The sequence below is a fragment of the Sinocyclocheilus rhinocerous genome, unplaced genomic scaffold, assembly GCF_001515625.1.
Source record: "Sinocyclocheilus rhinocerous isolate Xijiao unplaced genomic scaffold, SAMN03320098_v1.1 scaffold2132, whole genome shotgun sequence".
Taxonomy (NCBI): Eukaryota; Metazoa; Chordata; class Actinopteri; order Cypriniformes; family Cyprinidae; genus Sinocyclocheilus; species Sinocyclocheilus rhinocerous.
The window spans coordinates 280,451-297,780 of NW_015648610.1; the positions used below are offsets into that span (position 1 = coordinate 280,451).

Consider the following 17,330-nt stretch of genomic DNA (forward strand, 5'->3'; position numbering starts at 1 on the left):
ATATAATAAATAAAAAGAAAACAGATAGAATACAAAAATATTAGAAAAGCTAGTATATTTATATTTTTAAATAGAATTAGAATAGAGAGTGCTAGAGTTAGAGGGTCAAGTAAAGATGGAAGAGATGTGTTTTTAGCCGATTCTTGAAGATGGCTAAGGACTCAGCTGCTCGGATTCAGTTGGGCAGGTCATTCCACCAGGAGGGAACATTTAATTTAAAAGTCAGTGAAAGTGATTTTGCGCCTCTTTGGGATGGCACAATAAAGCGACGTTCACTTGCAGAATGCAAGCTTCTAGATGGCACGTAAGTCTGAAGTAATGAATTTAGGTAAAGTGGTGCAGAGCCAGTGGTGGTTTTGTAGGCAAACATTAATGCCTTGAATTTTATGTGAGCAGCTATTGGTAGCCAGTGCAAAATGATAAACAGAGGTGTGACATGCATTCTTTTTGGCTCATTAAAAATTAATCTTGCTGCCGCGTTCTGGATTAATTGTAAAGGTTTGATAGAACTGGCTGGAAAACCTGCCAAGAGAGCATTGCAATAGTCCAGCCTGGGCAGAACAAGAGCTTGAACAAGGAGTTGTGAAGCATGTTCCGAAAGAAAGGGCCTGATCTTCTTGATGTTGAAGCAGAAATCAACATTCTCTCATTTCAGAACAGAAATCATTATCACAATTAAAATTTATTGTGCAGCCCTATCTGAAAAGAACCAACACTGAACTGACTTCAGTAATAACAATATGATCTTTTAGAGACAATATATACCATTAAATATATACAGTTTTCAAAGAAATATATATATATATATTTACTTTGGAGCAAAATGTCGAGCAAAAAACAACCTGGGCATATTTTTTGAAATTCCTCTTTAAATATAATTTTTATAATGAAGCTAACTATTTTAGCATTGCATCAAGCAGTGGTTTATGAGGTACAATATTATTTAAAAAAAAATAATTCAATCACTTGTGATAAATTTTAACAGATTTAACACTGTTGTATGTAACATTGAATTAGATGTTGAACTTGACAGGATTTGAATCCAAATGTATCTTTATATCTTTATATTATTATCATCACAGTTTGATGATATCCTTTGTGTAACAGCTGTGTCTTTTTCCCATTTTGCCACCCAGTACCCAGTCAGGTTCAGGATCTCCGTCTTGGCGCTGGCACCGCAGACAGCAGTCTCAGAGCCTCTTGGTCCTCTGGTGATGGAGACTTGGACTTTTACTCAGTGTATCTGTTTCATGGGACACATGTCCAGGACATCAGACATGTTCCTAAACACATTACACAGACAGAATTTCACAACCTGGTACCTGGTCAACTGTACCCTGTTACTGTGCAGTCGGTCAGTGGAACGCAGACAAACAACAGTACAACTAGTGGCAGAACAGGTATGAAATACACATATTATCTGTAATTTACATGTCAGAACTAGATTTTCTAATGGAAATATGATACTTCATGAATTTGAGTTCCTCTGAAACCCTCCACCTTCCCCAGCTCCACCTGTATAGATCTGCTACGGGTTATTTTATATGCTATTTGTGCAGCAGGAATATGTCTTAAATACTCACAGTACTGTATTGCCGTATGCATTGGCAATAACAAGTTCCTGTACTTGCTTGCAGCAGCAGCAATAATCTACAACTACAGCAATAACCAACAGCAGCAGCAATTCAGCAGCAGCAGCATAGCAGATCTATTCCGCCAAGACCAAATACATTAACATCGTCATATCCATTACCATGCTAAAATTTTCAGCGAGTTGTCATGATAGAAATACAATAATGTTGTCTCAGGAAGACAAGAAGAGCTTGAAAAAAAAACTACAGTCTAATGTGTGCTTGTGTGTGTTTCAGATCCCTCCACAGTCACCAACCTGCGGGTAGATAATGAACTCAGCACACACAATCTGTTAGTGAGCTGGACGGCAGCTGTGGGTGTTTATAATGGTTATAGTCTACAGTTACTAGATGAGAGCGAAAGAGTGATCGCCAGCGTTTCCGTGCCCGCTACTAACAACCACCACCTGTTTAAAAATTTAACTCCAGGAACTTGGTATAAAGCACATGTTCAGACACTTAGTGGCACTGCCACAAGCAAGGACATCACTGCTGAGGGACAAACAAGTAAGACACACTTCTTGCAGTATGTTTTTCACTGTGTATTCACCACACAATTGAGTTTGTAATCTCACATGATCCAAAAATATTGAGCAAAATAACACTTTATGGTATTTTTATTTTATCTAAATTATAACACATCTTACTGTCTAGCATTAAGAGTACTTTGAGCTCTATTTAATACATTTTACTTCAAATAGATAAATTCTGCAGAATTCCACAGATTTTACAACCAAGTTATCAAGGAAAAACAAAGATTTCAAGTATTTTCCAGAATGACTTAATGGCAAGACAGTTTACAAGACTTGTTCACCTAATCTCCTCAGGTCCAGCAGCAGTGACCGGGCTACACATATGCTCCAACACCAGCACTGAACTTTCATTCTGCTGGACTGCACCGGAGGGCCAGGTGGACGATTTTGATCTGTATCTGTACGATCAGATTGAGACAATTCAGTCCCACAGGACACTGGGAAAAGATGCTCTGGGCTGGTCCTTCATGCACCTGCTGCCAGGGACACTGTATAAGATGATGTTCACCAGCAGGAGAGGGAAACTGAGTAGTCAGTCGTCTATATGGGCGCGTACAGGTGAATACTGAAGCTCTATTCAGTATGTAATATTTCCTAGTTAAAATGCTTCACAACAATTACCTGCTGTCCCCAAAAATATTGCATCACTCATCAGAAACTTTATTTATTAAGAATCAAAACTTGTCCCTGGATTTGATTTTAGGAGCATTTTGACCTTTATGATGTAATTACCTTTTTGTTTAAAGTTTCCTATTAGTTAAAACCATGAAAGTATATATCAAAGATATTACTGTAAATAAATAACTACAAAAACTAAAATTAGAACATAAAAGTAAAACGTAATACTAATGGGAATTTGCAAAAGAATGAAAAATAAACTGTAAACGTGTGCTAAAATATGTATGAGAAATGACATTGTTTTCGTATTTTCAATCAATGAGGGGTGGTCTGAGTTAATTAATTAATTCTCCCAAACCCGATTTTCAGTATTCAGTACAATTAAACAATAAATAGCTAATAATAATAATAAAAAAAACATTCTATGTAAATTTTTGTTTGGATGTTTAAAAAAGTCTTGTTTGTTTGTTTTTACAGCTCCTGCCTCTGTCATAAACCCCCATGTTGAGAATCAGGGTCAAATGGACAGTCTTCTTCTGAACTGGATGCGTGGTCCTGGGGGACTTACTGGATATTCAGTCACTATGGATGGCTTTGAACAGCGGTTGGGTCCAGAGAGCACGCAGGTCATCTTTCACGGGCTGGTGGCTGGTAGGCTGTATTCTGCTACACTTCAGAGCTGGAGTGAAGATCTGACCAACACTACGACTGCAATAGGGCGTACAGGTCAGTGCTGCTGCAAATCATACAGCCCTAAAGATATGTTTTACATTATAACTGATCTAATGCCATAGTGACGGGCCAGTTTCATTTAGATTTAAAATATTTCTATATTTGAAACAGTATGCAGTATGCCTGTGCTCTCAGCTTTTGTTCAGTGATTCATTTTATGTGAATACATTTGGATCTTTTGTCATTTAAAGCATCATACACCTTGAGAAGACTTGAAATATAGTGCCTATATATATATGATATATAGTGCCTGGTATATTTATTTTGTACAATACAATACAATACAATACAGTACAATACAATAATATTTTGAATTTAGTTTTAGTCAGCTTTACTGATTTGAGCTCGGCAGTTATTACCTTCCATCAAATGGATAAGAGCAGCTTGGACATTTTACTAAAACCAAAGCGCAACCAATGCACTACAGTTCTTAAAGCTAAATTACTCGTTATATCACCACAGTTCCTGCACCACCATCATCAGTGTCTGTCAGCAGCTCTTCTGGCTCAGTGGAGATAAAGTGGCATGTTCCAGATAGAGGAGACTATGATGATTTTGAAGTGACATGGTTTCCTCAGGAGACACTTAATGTTTCTGGACGTCATCCCACTCAGCGTATACTGGAAGGACTTTATCCAGGGCGGCTCTATAATATCAGCCTTCGAACTGTCAGTGGGACGACATACGGCCCTGTGACCTACAGTAGTCCTGTTTACCACACCATCAGAACCCGTGAGTACAGTCACTTTACATGAATCCTACAATATTTACATGAATCTTAAAGTAAAATCTTAAAGTATTGAAGTATGTGAATAACCTGATGAAAAAAAAAACACACAAAAAAAATTTTTTTAGCCTTAAAGGGATCGTTCACCCAAAAATTAAAATTCTGTCATTAATTACTCACCCTCATGTCGTTCCAGACAAATTGTTGAATAAAGTCGTTATTTTTGTTTTCTTTGCGCACAAGAAGTATTCTCGTAGCTTCATAAAATTACGGTTGAACCACTGACGTCACATGGATTATTTTACCGATGTCCTTGCTTCGTTTCTGGACCTTGACCGTGGTAGTTTCCTTGCTGTCTATGGAGGGTCAGAGAGCTCTCAGAATTCATCAAAAATATCTTAATTTGTGTTCTGAAGATGAACGGAGGTCTTACGGGTTTGGAACGACATGGGGGTGAGTAATTAATGACAGAATTTTCATTTTTGGGTGAACTATCCCTTTAATAAAAAAGTCTGTATTTGTTTGAATTATCTGTATTATGAAGACTCACTCACTTGAAAGCACTCACTGGTCACCACCTGCTGGTGTAATGATATACCCAACAAAAAAAGAGTAACCGAAAGAAGCAGAGAATGAATCTGAATGAGTGTTTTTGCTGAAGAGAATCAAAAGTGTCAAATCACTGGGATGAATCAATCCCATCCCAGCTCTACTGGAATGTTTAGTAGTTTGGTAACTAAGGTAATGAACGCAGTTTATTCCTAGGTACTGAAAAATGATTCTTTACGGGATTGACTTCCACCCATAGTCTATGGGAGGTTTGAGTGTTGATAGGTATAAAATTGGGACCAATTTTAGCTACATTTTTGCATGAATTGAAAGCATTCTATCCTGGGATTTGAAGAACACTATCTGTTTCTGCTTTCTTATTCAGTTCATAATGAAGAAAATTACGCGAATGTCTATGTGAGCTCTGGATTGTGGTTTTAGATACACAAACATGACAAGCAAATAACTTTTACCAAAGCGACTTACAAGCAATTCGTCAAAGAGCATTGGTTTAAGCATGTGGGGTGGTTAAAGGCTGGCGTAAGAGGTGTGTCTTTAGGTGCTTTTTGAAAGATGTGATGTTCTCAGCCGTTCTCAGAGGTTGTAATCTCATTCCACCAGGGAGGAGCAGAGAGGGTGAAGGTATTGGAGAATGACTTTGGGAATATTTGCTCACAAAAGTGTTCATAACAGAATCCTTTTCTCTATAGCTCCACATTCAGCTCAAAGCATCCACTGTTTCCCCCTGAGCTCCACCTCTGTCTCCTGCTCCTGGGCACCCCCAGAGTCCGATTTCGACTCTTATGTTGTGGAATGCCGCAAACAAGGGTCCAGGATGCCGGTGTACACATACACACTTGAACACGATGCTCTCTCGCAGCAATTTGACAGGCTGGAACCCTTTAGAAACTACACCATCTACATCACAGTGTTGTCTGGAGACAAGCAGAGTCCAACCACAAAAACCAGCATTATCACTATGATCGACAGTAAGTGACAGTATAACATTCTCCATGAAATCACCAACGCTCACTAAAACAATTAATGACTTCTGGTCACTTTGTTGCTCTACATAACTGCATAATGTGATCTCAACATGGCAGCCATTATAAGGGGTGACCCACTCCATGTAAAAAACAAAAACAAAAAAAAAACACCTTTTGGTAACTGTCACGGTTTTGCTACTGTGAGGAGACGAAGGAGATCCAGAACAATAATAGTCTTTAATGAAACCAAAATCACAGGGAACACACACGGAGTAGACGTTTAACACTGGACCCAGGACACAGGAAAACACAGGGCTTAAATACCGGGAACTAAACGAGGAACATGTGACATCAATGAACATAATAAACAAGGGAGAAACTGGGTAATGGGGAGCACATGGGGAGCAAAAGACAAGACACAGGAACACAGGGCTGACAGTAACACTTTAGTATAGAGACCAATTCTCACTATTAACTAGTTGCTTATTAGCATGCCTATTATTAACATATTGGCTGTTTATTAGTACTTATAAAGCACATATTCTGCATGACCATGTTCTACATGCCCAATTCTACCAAATACCTAAACTTAACAACTACCTTACTAACTATTAATAAGCAGCAAATTAGTCATACTTAATGGTTTGTTAATAGCAAGTGTGACCTAGCTTTTTCTAGATTACAAACTTTTTTGAAAAAAAAAAAGAATTACATGTAAATATGCTATACAACTTTTGAACAGATTTTTCCATCAATCGAAGACTAAATCATGTTTGATATTTTGAGCCAATTTTAGAATGCATATTGTTTTCATCTGTCATGCATCTCCTAGCAACATTTCTTTTTGAGTTTGTTGCTTTTGGAACCATTTAAAAAGTCTAGTACTGTGTGATCTTCAGTCATTTAGTGTATGATGCCTAGTTTTTCTCTTTAACCATTTACAAAGTCAGCAGGTGTATGATGCCAAGTGTTTTAAAAATCTGTTCCATATTTGAGAGTTGTGAAGTGTATTCCAGCTTTTAACTGACCAATTATATAAACAATACTTCTAATATATAATTTAGATATACCCTACTCTCAAGAGATATTTGTTTTTCAGGGCCCCCTGTCCCACCGGTGACAGTACGGGTCAGTGAGCAGTCCACAGTCATCACCCATTTCACCATTCTGTTTAAGTTCAACTGCAGCTGGTTCAGTGATGCTAATGGGGCTATTCGTTTCTTCACAGTAATCGTCACTGAGTCAAATGGTACCAGTCATTGTAATTTCAGTTTCTTTACTTGAGTTAGAATTTATGGCAATATTATCGCCGTTTGTCTCTTAAGACGCTTCTCTAAGAACTGAATCCAGTCTCATTTCATTTTATTTACAGATGTTGATAATGTCCTGCCAGAGCAAAGACATCCTTTGCCATCTTATCTGGACTACAGACAAAACCACTCCATCAAAGCATACCAGACTGGCTACTTTCACAGCCTGTGTGCCGAGAGATCTGATAGCAAGATCCGTGTTTTTGAGATAAACCTCGGAAGAGGAATGAAACGTTTGGGGGGAGCTTGCAAATGGGATCCAGAATCTATCCAGCATGGAACACATTTCTGTGACGGGCCGCTCAGACCCAGAACATCATATCGGTACTATTGAATAGCTTTATGTAATATTTGTTGTAGTATCTTACCTTACATTAAAGTTTGTAGTGTTCATCCATCTCAGTGTCAGTGCGTTTTAGTATAAAGTTGCCTTTGTATTAAAAACTGACAATAAGCATTTAAATTTAACGTTGAATATCATACCAAAAAGTCATTATTTATTCACTCTCATTATTATTATTCAATACCTGTAATGACGGTCATTCTTTTGTGGAACATCAGAAATCAGGAGATGTTTGGCATAATGTTCATGGTGCTCTTTTTCGTACAGTAAAAAAGAATGTTGATGGGTCCTCTCAAGCTCTAAAAATGACCCAAACGTGATTACATTAAAATATCATTAAAATATTATATATGATATGAACATGAGAAAATGGAAGAATTTTCATTTTTACCTAAAATAATTGTTTCAACTTGGGTTTAAGATGTGTAATTCTGAATATTCACACTTTACTGTCTCAGATTAAGTGTTCGTGCCTTCACTCAGCTGCTTGATGAAGAGAACAGAGAATGTGTGCATCCCCTTTACACCGACACATACCTTTCCCTCCCATTAACGACTCAATCAGGTAAAACACTGTTGTTTTTTAGTGTGAAGAATCAATAGGACAGTTGAGTTTACGGTTGTTGGGATGAGAACATGACACATTTTGTTCCCCATGTGTACTACCACTGTACCATGACTCAAACCTATTTTTTTTTATTAAATAGTGTAATTTTTCTCACTGTTTTTGTCATTCAGCGCCACGAAATGGACTCACGGGAGGAATCACAGCTGCTACGTTTCTAGTCGCCATGGTGCTCGCTGTGACCGCCTTACTCATTTACAGAAAGAGGGCTCACAAAATGTGAGTACATACACATTTTTTAACACACAGTGTTTGTTACTGTGCTGATCTTTATTTGTATGTGTTCTTCAAGAGCCGTGAAGGAAAGTCCTGTAATGAAAATGTGCATGTGGAAGGCGCTGCCTACCTCACAGATGTGCTCAGGCATAAGGAGGTACCACAACACTTCATTTCTCTTTATACTGATGACAGAGGAAAATAAATAATATTAATATTTATAAACCATATTTTGTAAAGTACAGACTGAGTCTAAAGTCCTCAAAAACATGCTTGTTCATTAATGATTTAATGTAGCATTTATTTGAACCATTTATTATTATAAGCATTGATGTTATTGATTTAGAATTTCTGCTATGTACTAGCCCAGTCCAAGCAGTCCACTTTGAGTCTCATCTTGCTAAACTTCAAACTGATTGCAGTTACCTTCTGTCTGAAGAGTTTGAGGTAATGCACTGCATATCAACAAATGTATTATTTGGGATAAACCCCTTGAGATGCATCATCTTGTTTTGAAGGGGGTCCTATTACACAAAAATTAGAAAACAGAACACCAAAAAAGCAAACAATCACAACAATAAAAACATCAAAACAACACACCCTACTACGGAAGTTCTAAGCGGCCATGCAATATTATTTTTTTTCCTTCTTATATTTACCTAGCACATATAAACATAGATATATCTTCTAAAGCAATTACAAGTAGTTTCAAAACAAGAAAACAAACAATTTCTGAACATATATAATGAAGTCAAAGATCGTACATTTAAAGGTAGATTATTCCAATCTGCAGGAGCCTTATACCTAAATGTATTTTTCCCAAACACTTTCTTAACTAAAAAAAAAAGAAAAAGTAATTTGCACAGTGTCTTAATTGATATATAGAAGAATATAATATCAAATATTGACGCGAATAATTAGGATAGTTCAAATGTATACATTTGAAGATAAATTGCAACCAGTGAATTTGCCTTCTGATATTGAGTGGAAACCATTTAAGTAAATCATACATAATGCAATATCATATGAACACCCAATAACAAATCTACACAATTAATTATAATCTGTAGTAAGAGGCAGAAGATTAGTTTTAGTTGTATTCTGATAAACTACATCAGCATAGTCAAAAAAAAAACAGTAATATAATTTGTAAAGCAAGTTTTTTTTCGAACATTAAAAGAAAAACTTTTTTTTTTTATCGATACAGTACACTGGTTCCAAAATTAATCTTACGAAATATATAGTCAATGTGAGGTTTAAAAGGAAGTTTTGGATTCAGCCATAAGCCCAGATATTTAATTTGATCCACTCTGTGCAAGTATGTACCATCATTACACATCATTTTTAGATTATTAGATTTTGATTTAAATATACACTTTGTAACAAAGACCATGGTATGAGATTTACCTTTGTTAAGTAGTAAATTATTAGAATGGAGCCATTCTTGTAAAGCTTTAAAATCTGATTGAAGCATATTTTGAATTTGAGTTAAATGAGGATTTGAAATATAAATGACAAAGGGAAGATCATTTATAAAAATGGAAAAAAGAAGAGGACCCAATATTGAGCCCTGTGGTACCCCTCTTTCTTGAATAAATAAATCAGAGTGTTTCTCTTGGATAACCACACATTGTTTTCTGTTATGTAAATAATAATTAAACCACAATAAAGAATTTTGAGAAAAACCAACATACAACTTATCTAATAACAGGTAATGATCAACTAGATCAAAGGCCTTCTTAAGATCGATAAAAATAGCCCCTGTAAGGTCACCACTATCTAATGCTGAATATACATCATTAGTCATCTTTAGAAGAGCACTAGTTGTCGAATAATCCAGATTGAAACGGTGATAGAATATTATTATTTTCAAGATACTCTGATACCTGATTATAAATCAATTTTTCAAATAGTTTGGCAATAACACAAATGATCAATATTGGTCTATAATTTTGTGGATCAATAATATCACCTCCTTTATGAATTGGAATGTAACAACGTTCGTAGTTCGGGAAGAAGGAGGCGGGAACCGGCGAACACTCAATGACATCTTTAATAATAAAATAAACACAAAATAGCGCGACAGCCCCTCGCGGACGACTGCCGCGCACAAACGAAACCAAAACACAAAATAAACTCCAGGCCTGGTCCTCTCTCGTCTTTCACTGTCGTCCCTCCTCCTTTTTATCCTTCCGGAGCTCCTCCGTGAGACTCGAGACCGGTGAGTGGGTGCAGGTGTCCCTCATTAGCAATCACTCCACCGGCCTCGCTCCGTTCCCACGGCTCTCGGCCCCGCCCCTCTCGTCACATGGAGTAATACGGGAGTACATCCAAATAGCTGGTAGCTCACTAGACTATAATGACATATTAAAGAGATCAGCCAGTGGGTACATGAGAATATGAGAGGCAATACTGATATATCTAGGCTCTATATAACGAAAGCATATAACGAAAATGAAACACTAAATATCTAAGTCTATCAAAGCAGCGATTGAACAATAGTCATTCCATGGAATGTTCCACTTTATGTTTCATCATTCCACTTTGCTCTAATCTAAATAGACTATTTATCAGCAAACAAGCTGAACTTTATAATTTGAATGCATTACTGATTATTGCCTCAATTTACCCAATGCTGAAAAGGGCCTAAAAGACGTGGGACGGACCCAAACTCAGAATGCTGCACGTCTACTTGGCAACCGAAGCAAAAATCGCTACAACAATATACTGCCCTGTAAGTAGAGACAAATTATATTGTAAGTAAAATACAAGTATTATACATTTACATCTCAAAAGTATATTTACTTGCCATGATATAATTATTTTCACATCAATATGGTATCAGCATTCAAACTGATTATACCAGTGTAGTTACAGTATAGTTGCTATGGGGTCATTTTCACTCTGCAATTGCCCATAATGCAAAGCAGCTTGATTCTAAAATGTTTTAACTACAGACGACTCAACGCGGGTAAGACTGTCTTGCTTGGAGGATGACCCCTATTCAGACTACATCAATGCTAACTACATACCTGTAAGTTGAACATATGTTCTTCATTTGATTGTTCATTGGCTAAAAACTGGGTGGAATTGTGGGTTGTGTGGTGTAAAAGTTAAAAATGGAGGTTCATGGAGGTTGTGGAATTTATACTGACACCTGAACGCAGCTTCATACAAATACAAGTGTCTTGGTTGCTGATCATAGAAATGTGATATTCAATGACAGGGATGTCACTAGTCACTAAACCAACGTAAAATATTCAAATATATTAAACATTAGTCAATATATTTTATCTGTCATTTTTTTCGTAGATCAATCCATCATATCTTAAACTTCAGAACTAGGACCTATGGGAGGCTGCTGAGTTCTCTATTCTACATATTTAGATTATTTAGTTTGGCCCCATTGATACTGTTTAATATTTTCAATGTGTCTGAATCTTTTGAATCATTTATTTTGAGCAACAATTAAGAAAAAGAGTAAAACCCGACCCCCAAAAAGAGGCTTATGTCTAGTGATGTCCCTGCTGTCGCCCATGATTAATTTACTGTATTGCATGACTGAGGGTGTCTGATAATAGTGAGGTTACTAAGATAAAGTGAGTAGTAGTACTCATCACTCATCTAGCCATGTGATCTCAATTCATTACTTTTGGTGTGAATCTTACCCTCATGTTGTTTCAAATCTGTCTGATGTTTTTTCTTCAGTGGAACACAAAGATATTATGAACAATCTTTCTTTTTTCTTTCTTTTTTTTGACCACAGAGTGAAAATAAGTGAGGTCCAAAACAACAGTGGACCCCACTGGTTTTCATTGGGAAACAAAACAAAACAAAAAAATCATTATATTACCACATGTTGTAATATAACATTCCTTAAAGTTGTTACAAACAGCAAGTGACAATTGATTCCATTTCTACAACAATGACGTGAAGAAAAGTAATCGGTAACACTTTAGAATAGGGATCCAGAATAATGCATTAGTTAAGCATTAATTAATGGTTAACTTGTTCACAATTAAGCATTAGTTGAGCACAAACACACTAGTAATTAATGATTAACTTACCATTTAGGGAACTCAGATTATGCATTAGTTAAGCATAAATAAAGTAGTAGTTAATGATTAACTTGTTCACAATAATGCATTAGATAAGCATGACCACACACTTAATTAATGATTAACTGAACAAATAATAAGGGTATATTAGCCATTGTTTACAATTTATTAAACATTTTATAGACACAAATTTATGCTATCAATAAACAAAAATAAGCTAGTAATTAATAATTAACTGAATGTACAGTAAACACATTTGAGCCATTATTTACAACTTAATAAGCCATATATTATTTGTGTGTAGTGATGTAAATATATTTCTATAATTCACCATTTATTAAGTTGACTGAACAATAAGCTAGTAATTATATTTAATTACTGCTTAAATAAGCCAATAATTATGGCTTAACTGCCATTAATACAGTACTAATAAAGGCAATTTGACCCCCTATTCTAAAGTGAAAGTTATATCCACATTAATATCTGAGCTCCCTAAATGGTAAGTTAATCATTAATTACTAGTGTGTTTGTGCTCAACTAATGCTTAATTGTGAACAAGTTAAACATTAATTAATGCTTAACTAATGCATTATTCTGGACCCCTATTCTAAAGTGTTACCAAGTAGGGTCATTCCATTTTACACACACTGTTGCATTACCTGCATTCATCAAGTTCAACCATTTCACCCTATGAGTTACTGTATGAAAAAAGGATCAAATAAATATTTTTCCTTCCAAATTTACATGAAATATAAATTTAGCAATGATTACATGATTAGTCACAAAACATCTATAACCATCTGACAGCTTATATAACTGTGAAAAGGGAAACTTATAAAACGGATAGTTCCGGTCCTTGATTCTGATTGGTTGTAAATTACACTACAAACATATACCTTTGTTTACTTCTGTGTGTTGCTTGGCAACCACTTTGTTGGAACCACGACTGTTTCTGAGGAACTACATTGTTTGGTGGAAGAATACTGTTTTTATTTATATCATTACACTTTATTTGCTCTGTTTTATTCTGTGAAACCTTAAGGTTTATTCTGTGAAAACTTAAGGTCACACAGAAGTAAACAAAGGTATATGTTTGTAGTGTAATTTACGACCGCTTCGAATGCGGCTCAACCAATCAGAATCAAGGACCGGAACTATCCGTTTTATAAGTTTCCTTTTTCACAGTTATATAAGCTTGGGGCTTATTGCTTTAGTTTAACCCTGTTACTCAATATGTAATAGATTTGTGTGTGTTTATTTTACTTTAGTGTTTACTCAAAACTTAACTGCCCACATCAAGGCTTTACACTGTATTCAGATGTCTTAAATTTTGGTGACAGGGCTTAATAACTGCAAAACCTACAAAATAATTAGAAAATGTCAAATAAAACTGATCGTATAATATTTAGTTTGTCCTTCTGAGGTTGTCAGTCAACATTTACAGTATGGTCAAGCAACTGCTTTACTGACAGTTTATTACCAAATTCATTATAAATGAAATATTTGTACCCTGTTCATGAACACCACACAAGCCTCAGAGCAGTCAATGGTCCTTTTTGTCCTCAGACTCAAAAGTATTTCTGTGTCTGTTTAACAGGGAAACAATTTCAGATGGGTGTATATTGCCACACAAGGGCCTCTCCCAGGTACCAAGGATGATTTCTGGCGCATGGTGTGGGAACAAAACGTGCACAGCCTTGTAATGGTGACCCAGTGTGTGGAGAGGGGCATGGTGAGTGTAGAGGTTTCTAGTGCTGTTTTTCTGGTGATGTGTGCTGGTCTCATGTTAGACTTTTGTGGATATGTATATGATTCAGGTGAAGTGTGATCGATACTGGCCAGTTGACAGTGAGCCTTTGTATTATGGCGAGGTTGTCGTGCAACTGCTTTCTGAGAAGATCCTCCCAGAGTGGACCATTCGGGACTTCAAGATATCATGTGTAAGTGTCAAATAAATAGATATATTGATAGGAAATACAAATATTTAATACTTAAAGGTGAACTTTAAAGGTATTTATTACTATAAGCTAAATTATTTATTTCTTAAAGGTATCTATTTTTAATTGTAAATTGTAAAAACATGTTGGGTCATATTTTACTCCATAATGACTGTTGGCTTCATTTTCATGCAAAATTTGTATTTTTTGTTTCTTTGCTTCTCTTTTTGGGGTAAAATATGACCTGGACATTTCTTTGCAAGATTCAGCAGTTTGGGAAACCGGTTTTGAAACGTATTTTTGCAACTTTGTAATTTAGTGGTACAGAAACTCTTGTAAGTATATGTGACCCTGGACCACAAAACCAGTCATAAGGGTCAGATTTATACGTCATCTGAAATAAGCTTTCCATTGATTTATGTTTTTTTTTTAGGGTAGGACAATATTTGGCTGAGATAAAAACTATTTGAATATCTGGAATCTGAGGGTGCAAAATATTGAGAAAATCGCCTTTAAAGTTGTCCAAATGAAGTTCTTAGCAATGCATATTACTAATCAAAAATTAAGTTTTGATATATTTACGGTAGGTAATTTACTAAATATTTTCATGGAACATGAGCTTTACTAATATCCTAATGATTTTTGGCATAAAAGAAAAATCAATCATTTTGACCCATACAATGTATTGTTGGCTATTGCTACAAATATACCCCAGCGACTTATGACTGGTTTTGTGGTCCAGGCTCACATATATGAAGAAATAAAGTTTATGACTGACTGAATGAATGAATAAAATAGCAACTAGTAGTATTTTATAAGATGAGACGACATGATGCAAAGTCTTTTTTCAGGAGGGTCAGTTGAGATACCCCAGGACTGTGCGTCAGTTCCATTACACCATTTGGCCAGATCACGGTGTACCGGAAACAACCCAATCACTCGTTCAGTTTGTGCGAACAGTCAGAGATTACATTGACAGGACAACTAGTCCAGGAGTCACTGTAGTACACTGCAGGTATCTGTGTATCATCTAAACATCTTTGAAGAACATTTCAGGATGTTCACATGGATATTTACACTGGATATGATTTTCTCTGTCTCAGTGCTGGTGTGGGCCGAACTGGCACTTTCATTGTGCTGGATCGTGTTTTAGAGCAACTGGACAGGAACTGCACAGTGGACATTTATGGATGTGTGTTTGATCTACGCCTGCATCGCTCATACATGGTACAAACGGAGGTATGAGTCTGTCTGTATAGCAACATTTATATTGGTGTCAGATTGGCATTGCTTAATGAAATAATTCCAGTTGAACAGAAGTTCATCTAAAGTGCTGCTATCCTACACAGACAAGACACAGTAATTGAGAAAAATGGCTTTTTAAATGATTTTCTGTGTCATTATCATTATAGTTGTAGTGTGGACTTCCCTATTCTCATAAAATAAGAGTTATCGACTTTGGCATGAATGGGCTTTAAAATGCCCAATTTCAGTTAGAAATCAATTGCCTAAATATGTAGTTCCTCTATTTTGCCTCTGTAGGTTTAATGAAATGTGTGAATTGGTTTATAAGCACCCTAATATGATGGACTTCTCTTCTGCAGTCTCAGTATGCTTATATCCATCAGTGTGTGCGGGATGTTTTGAGGGCTCGTAAACTTCACTGTGAGCGAGATAACCCTCTTTTCCCCATCTACAACAACCTATTATAAAGGTAAGTATGGCATGTTTCACTTAGACACTTTATGTATACAGTTTTACAGTTCTGTTTGATCATAACAAAACTAACTAGAAATCATACAAATGAAATGACAATTATTTAATGCAGTTCATTGCACATCTTTATACTAGTTCGACGGAACGTGTGTAATTAAACAAGAAACAACGGAGTGCCTAATAAAACCCTCTTTTGTGCGGAACTACTTCCTTCCGCCACGGATTCAAAGCTCAAGTTGACAGTTAAACATGCGTCACTTTTAGAATTCGTATCAAGGGCATGTGCTGCTTCAGTTAGGTTATTAGTGAGAAATAATGAGGTTATAACAAAGAAACAATGCGGCAAGACGTGCATCCAAATGAGAGAGAAAGAGACCGCGAAGTATATAATGATTCAATTTCATGCTGAATTTAATTTTGAGGATAGATGTCCTGAACTTATGTGATCTTATGTAATTTTACGTATTTTTTTCACAGAGTGTGTGTATACAGGATCATGAAGATTTTTCTCCTTATTGAACAAGAACAGAGAAGATGTTTTTGTTTTCATCTATAGTTTTAATAGCAGTGCATAAAGATATATGCTTTATTTTTATACAACTTTTTCATGATACACTTATGTACTTCAGTTCATACGTATGTTACCTCTGTTTTTAATTATTTATGTTCTATGCTAATTTTAATAAATTTTATTTAGATTACTGGCACTTACTGGAATTTACTATTAATTTTCATAAATGCTTAATGCACGACATACAAAGTGGGAACTTTCCTTCTTAAAGGGTTAGTTCACCCAAAAATGAAAATTGGCTTGTGTTTTACTCACCCTCGAGGCATCCTAGGTGTACATGACTTTCTTCTTTCAGACGAATCCAGTCGGAGTTATATAAAAAATTGTCCTGGCTATTCCAAGCTCTATCATTGCAGTCAGCGGATGTTGCAGTTGAACAGTCCACAAGTTGTCAAATAAAGCGAAATAATGAGGTTATAAGAGAGAAACAATGCGGCAAGACGTGCATCCGAATGAGAGAGAGAGAGAGACCGCAAAGCTAGACGTCTTATATTAAATAACCTACCGTATTCTTCGCTCAGTTAATTAATTAAAAAAACATAGACCCGGCTAGAACAAGCGGATTGATACAAAATTGTGAAAAAGCGTTCCTGTAGCGATACCAGTACAATATCTCACGGTTCTCAACCAATCAGATTTGAGAACCAGAACGAACTGTTGTATAAATATATATATACACCTTGCTACGTGTACTGCGTTAGGCTAACCGAGACGTGTCGTTTGCACTTATATATTGTTGCTCTTTTGTTAGTTTTGACTGCTTTTATTGTCCTCATTT

At 36.0% G+C, this 17,330-nt stretch overlaps 1 protein-coding gene across 1 annotated transcript in view; it reads left to right on the top strand.

Moving 5' to 3' along the window:
- The window catches only part of LOC107709971 (receptor-type tyrosine-protein phosphatase beta-like), a 40,043-nt gene extending 23,226 nt beyond the window's left edge, over positions 1–16,817 (top strand). The window contains exons 11-30 of the mRNA XM_016514646.1: positions 1,137–1,400; positions 1,869–2,138; positions 2,459–2,722; positions 3,260–3,508; positions 3,977–4,246; positions 5,501–5,779; positions 6,876–7,025; positions 7,149–7,410; positions 7,888–7,994; positions 8,168–8,273; positions 8,347–8,427; positions 8,636–8,717; positions 10,914–11,004; positions 11,228–11,304; positions 13,926–14,060; positions 14,146–14,268; positions 15,117–15,280; positions 15,369–15,504; positions 15,870–15,979; positions 16,459–16,817. Coding sequence (XP_016370132.1) covers positions 1,137–1,400; positions 1,869–2,138; positions 2,459–2,722; positions 3,260–3,508; positions 3,977–4,246; positions 5,501–5,779; positions 6,876–7,025; positions 7,149–7,410; positions 7,888–7,994; positions 8,168–8,273; positions 8,347–8,427; positions 8,636–8,717; positions 10,914–11,004; positions 11,228–11,304; positions 13,926–14,060; positions 14,146–14,268; positions 15,117–15,280; positions 15,369–15,504; positions 15,870–15,977 — 3,218 coding nt within the window. The 3' untranslated portion in view covers positions 15,978–15,979; positions 16,459–16,817. The remainder of the gene's footprint in view (positions 1–1,136; positions 1,401–1,868; positions 2,139–2,458; positions 2,723–3,259; positions 3,509–3,976; positions 4,247–5,500; positions 5,780–6,875; positions 7,026–7,148; positions 7,411–7,887; positions 7,995–8,167; positions 8,274–8,346; positions 8,428–8,635; positions 8,718–10,913; positions 11,005–11,227; positions 11,305–13,925; positions 14,061–14,145; positions 14,269–15,116; positions 15,281–15,368; positions 15,505–15,869; positions 15,980–16,458) is intronic.
- The last annotated feature ends 513 nt before the right edge of the window (positions 16,818–17,330 follow it).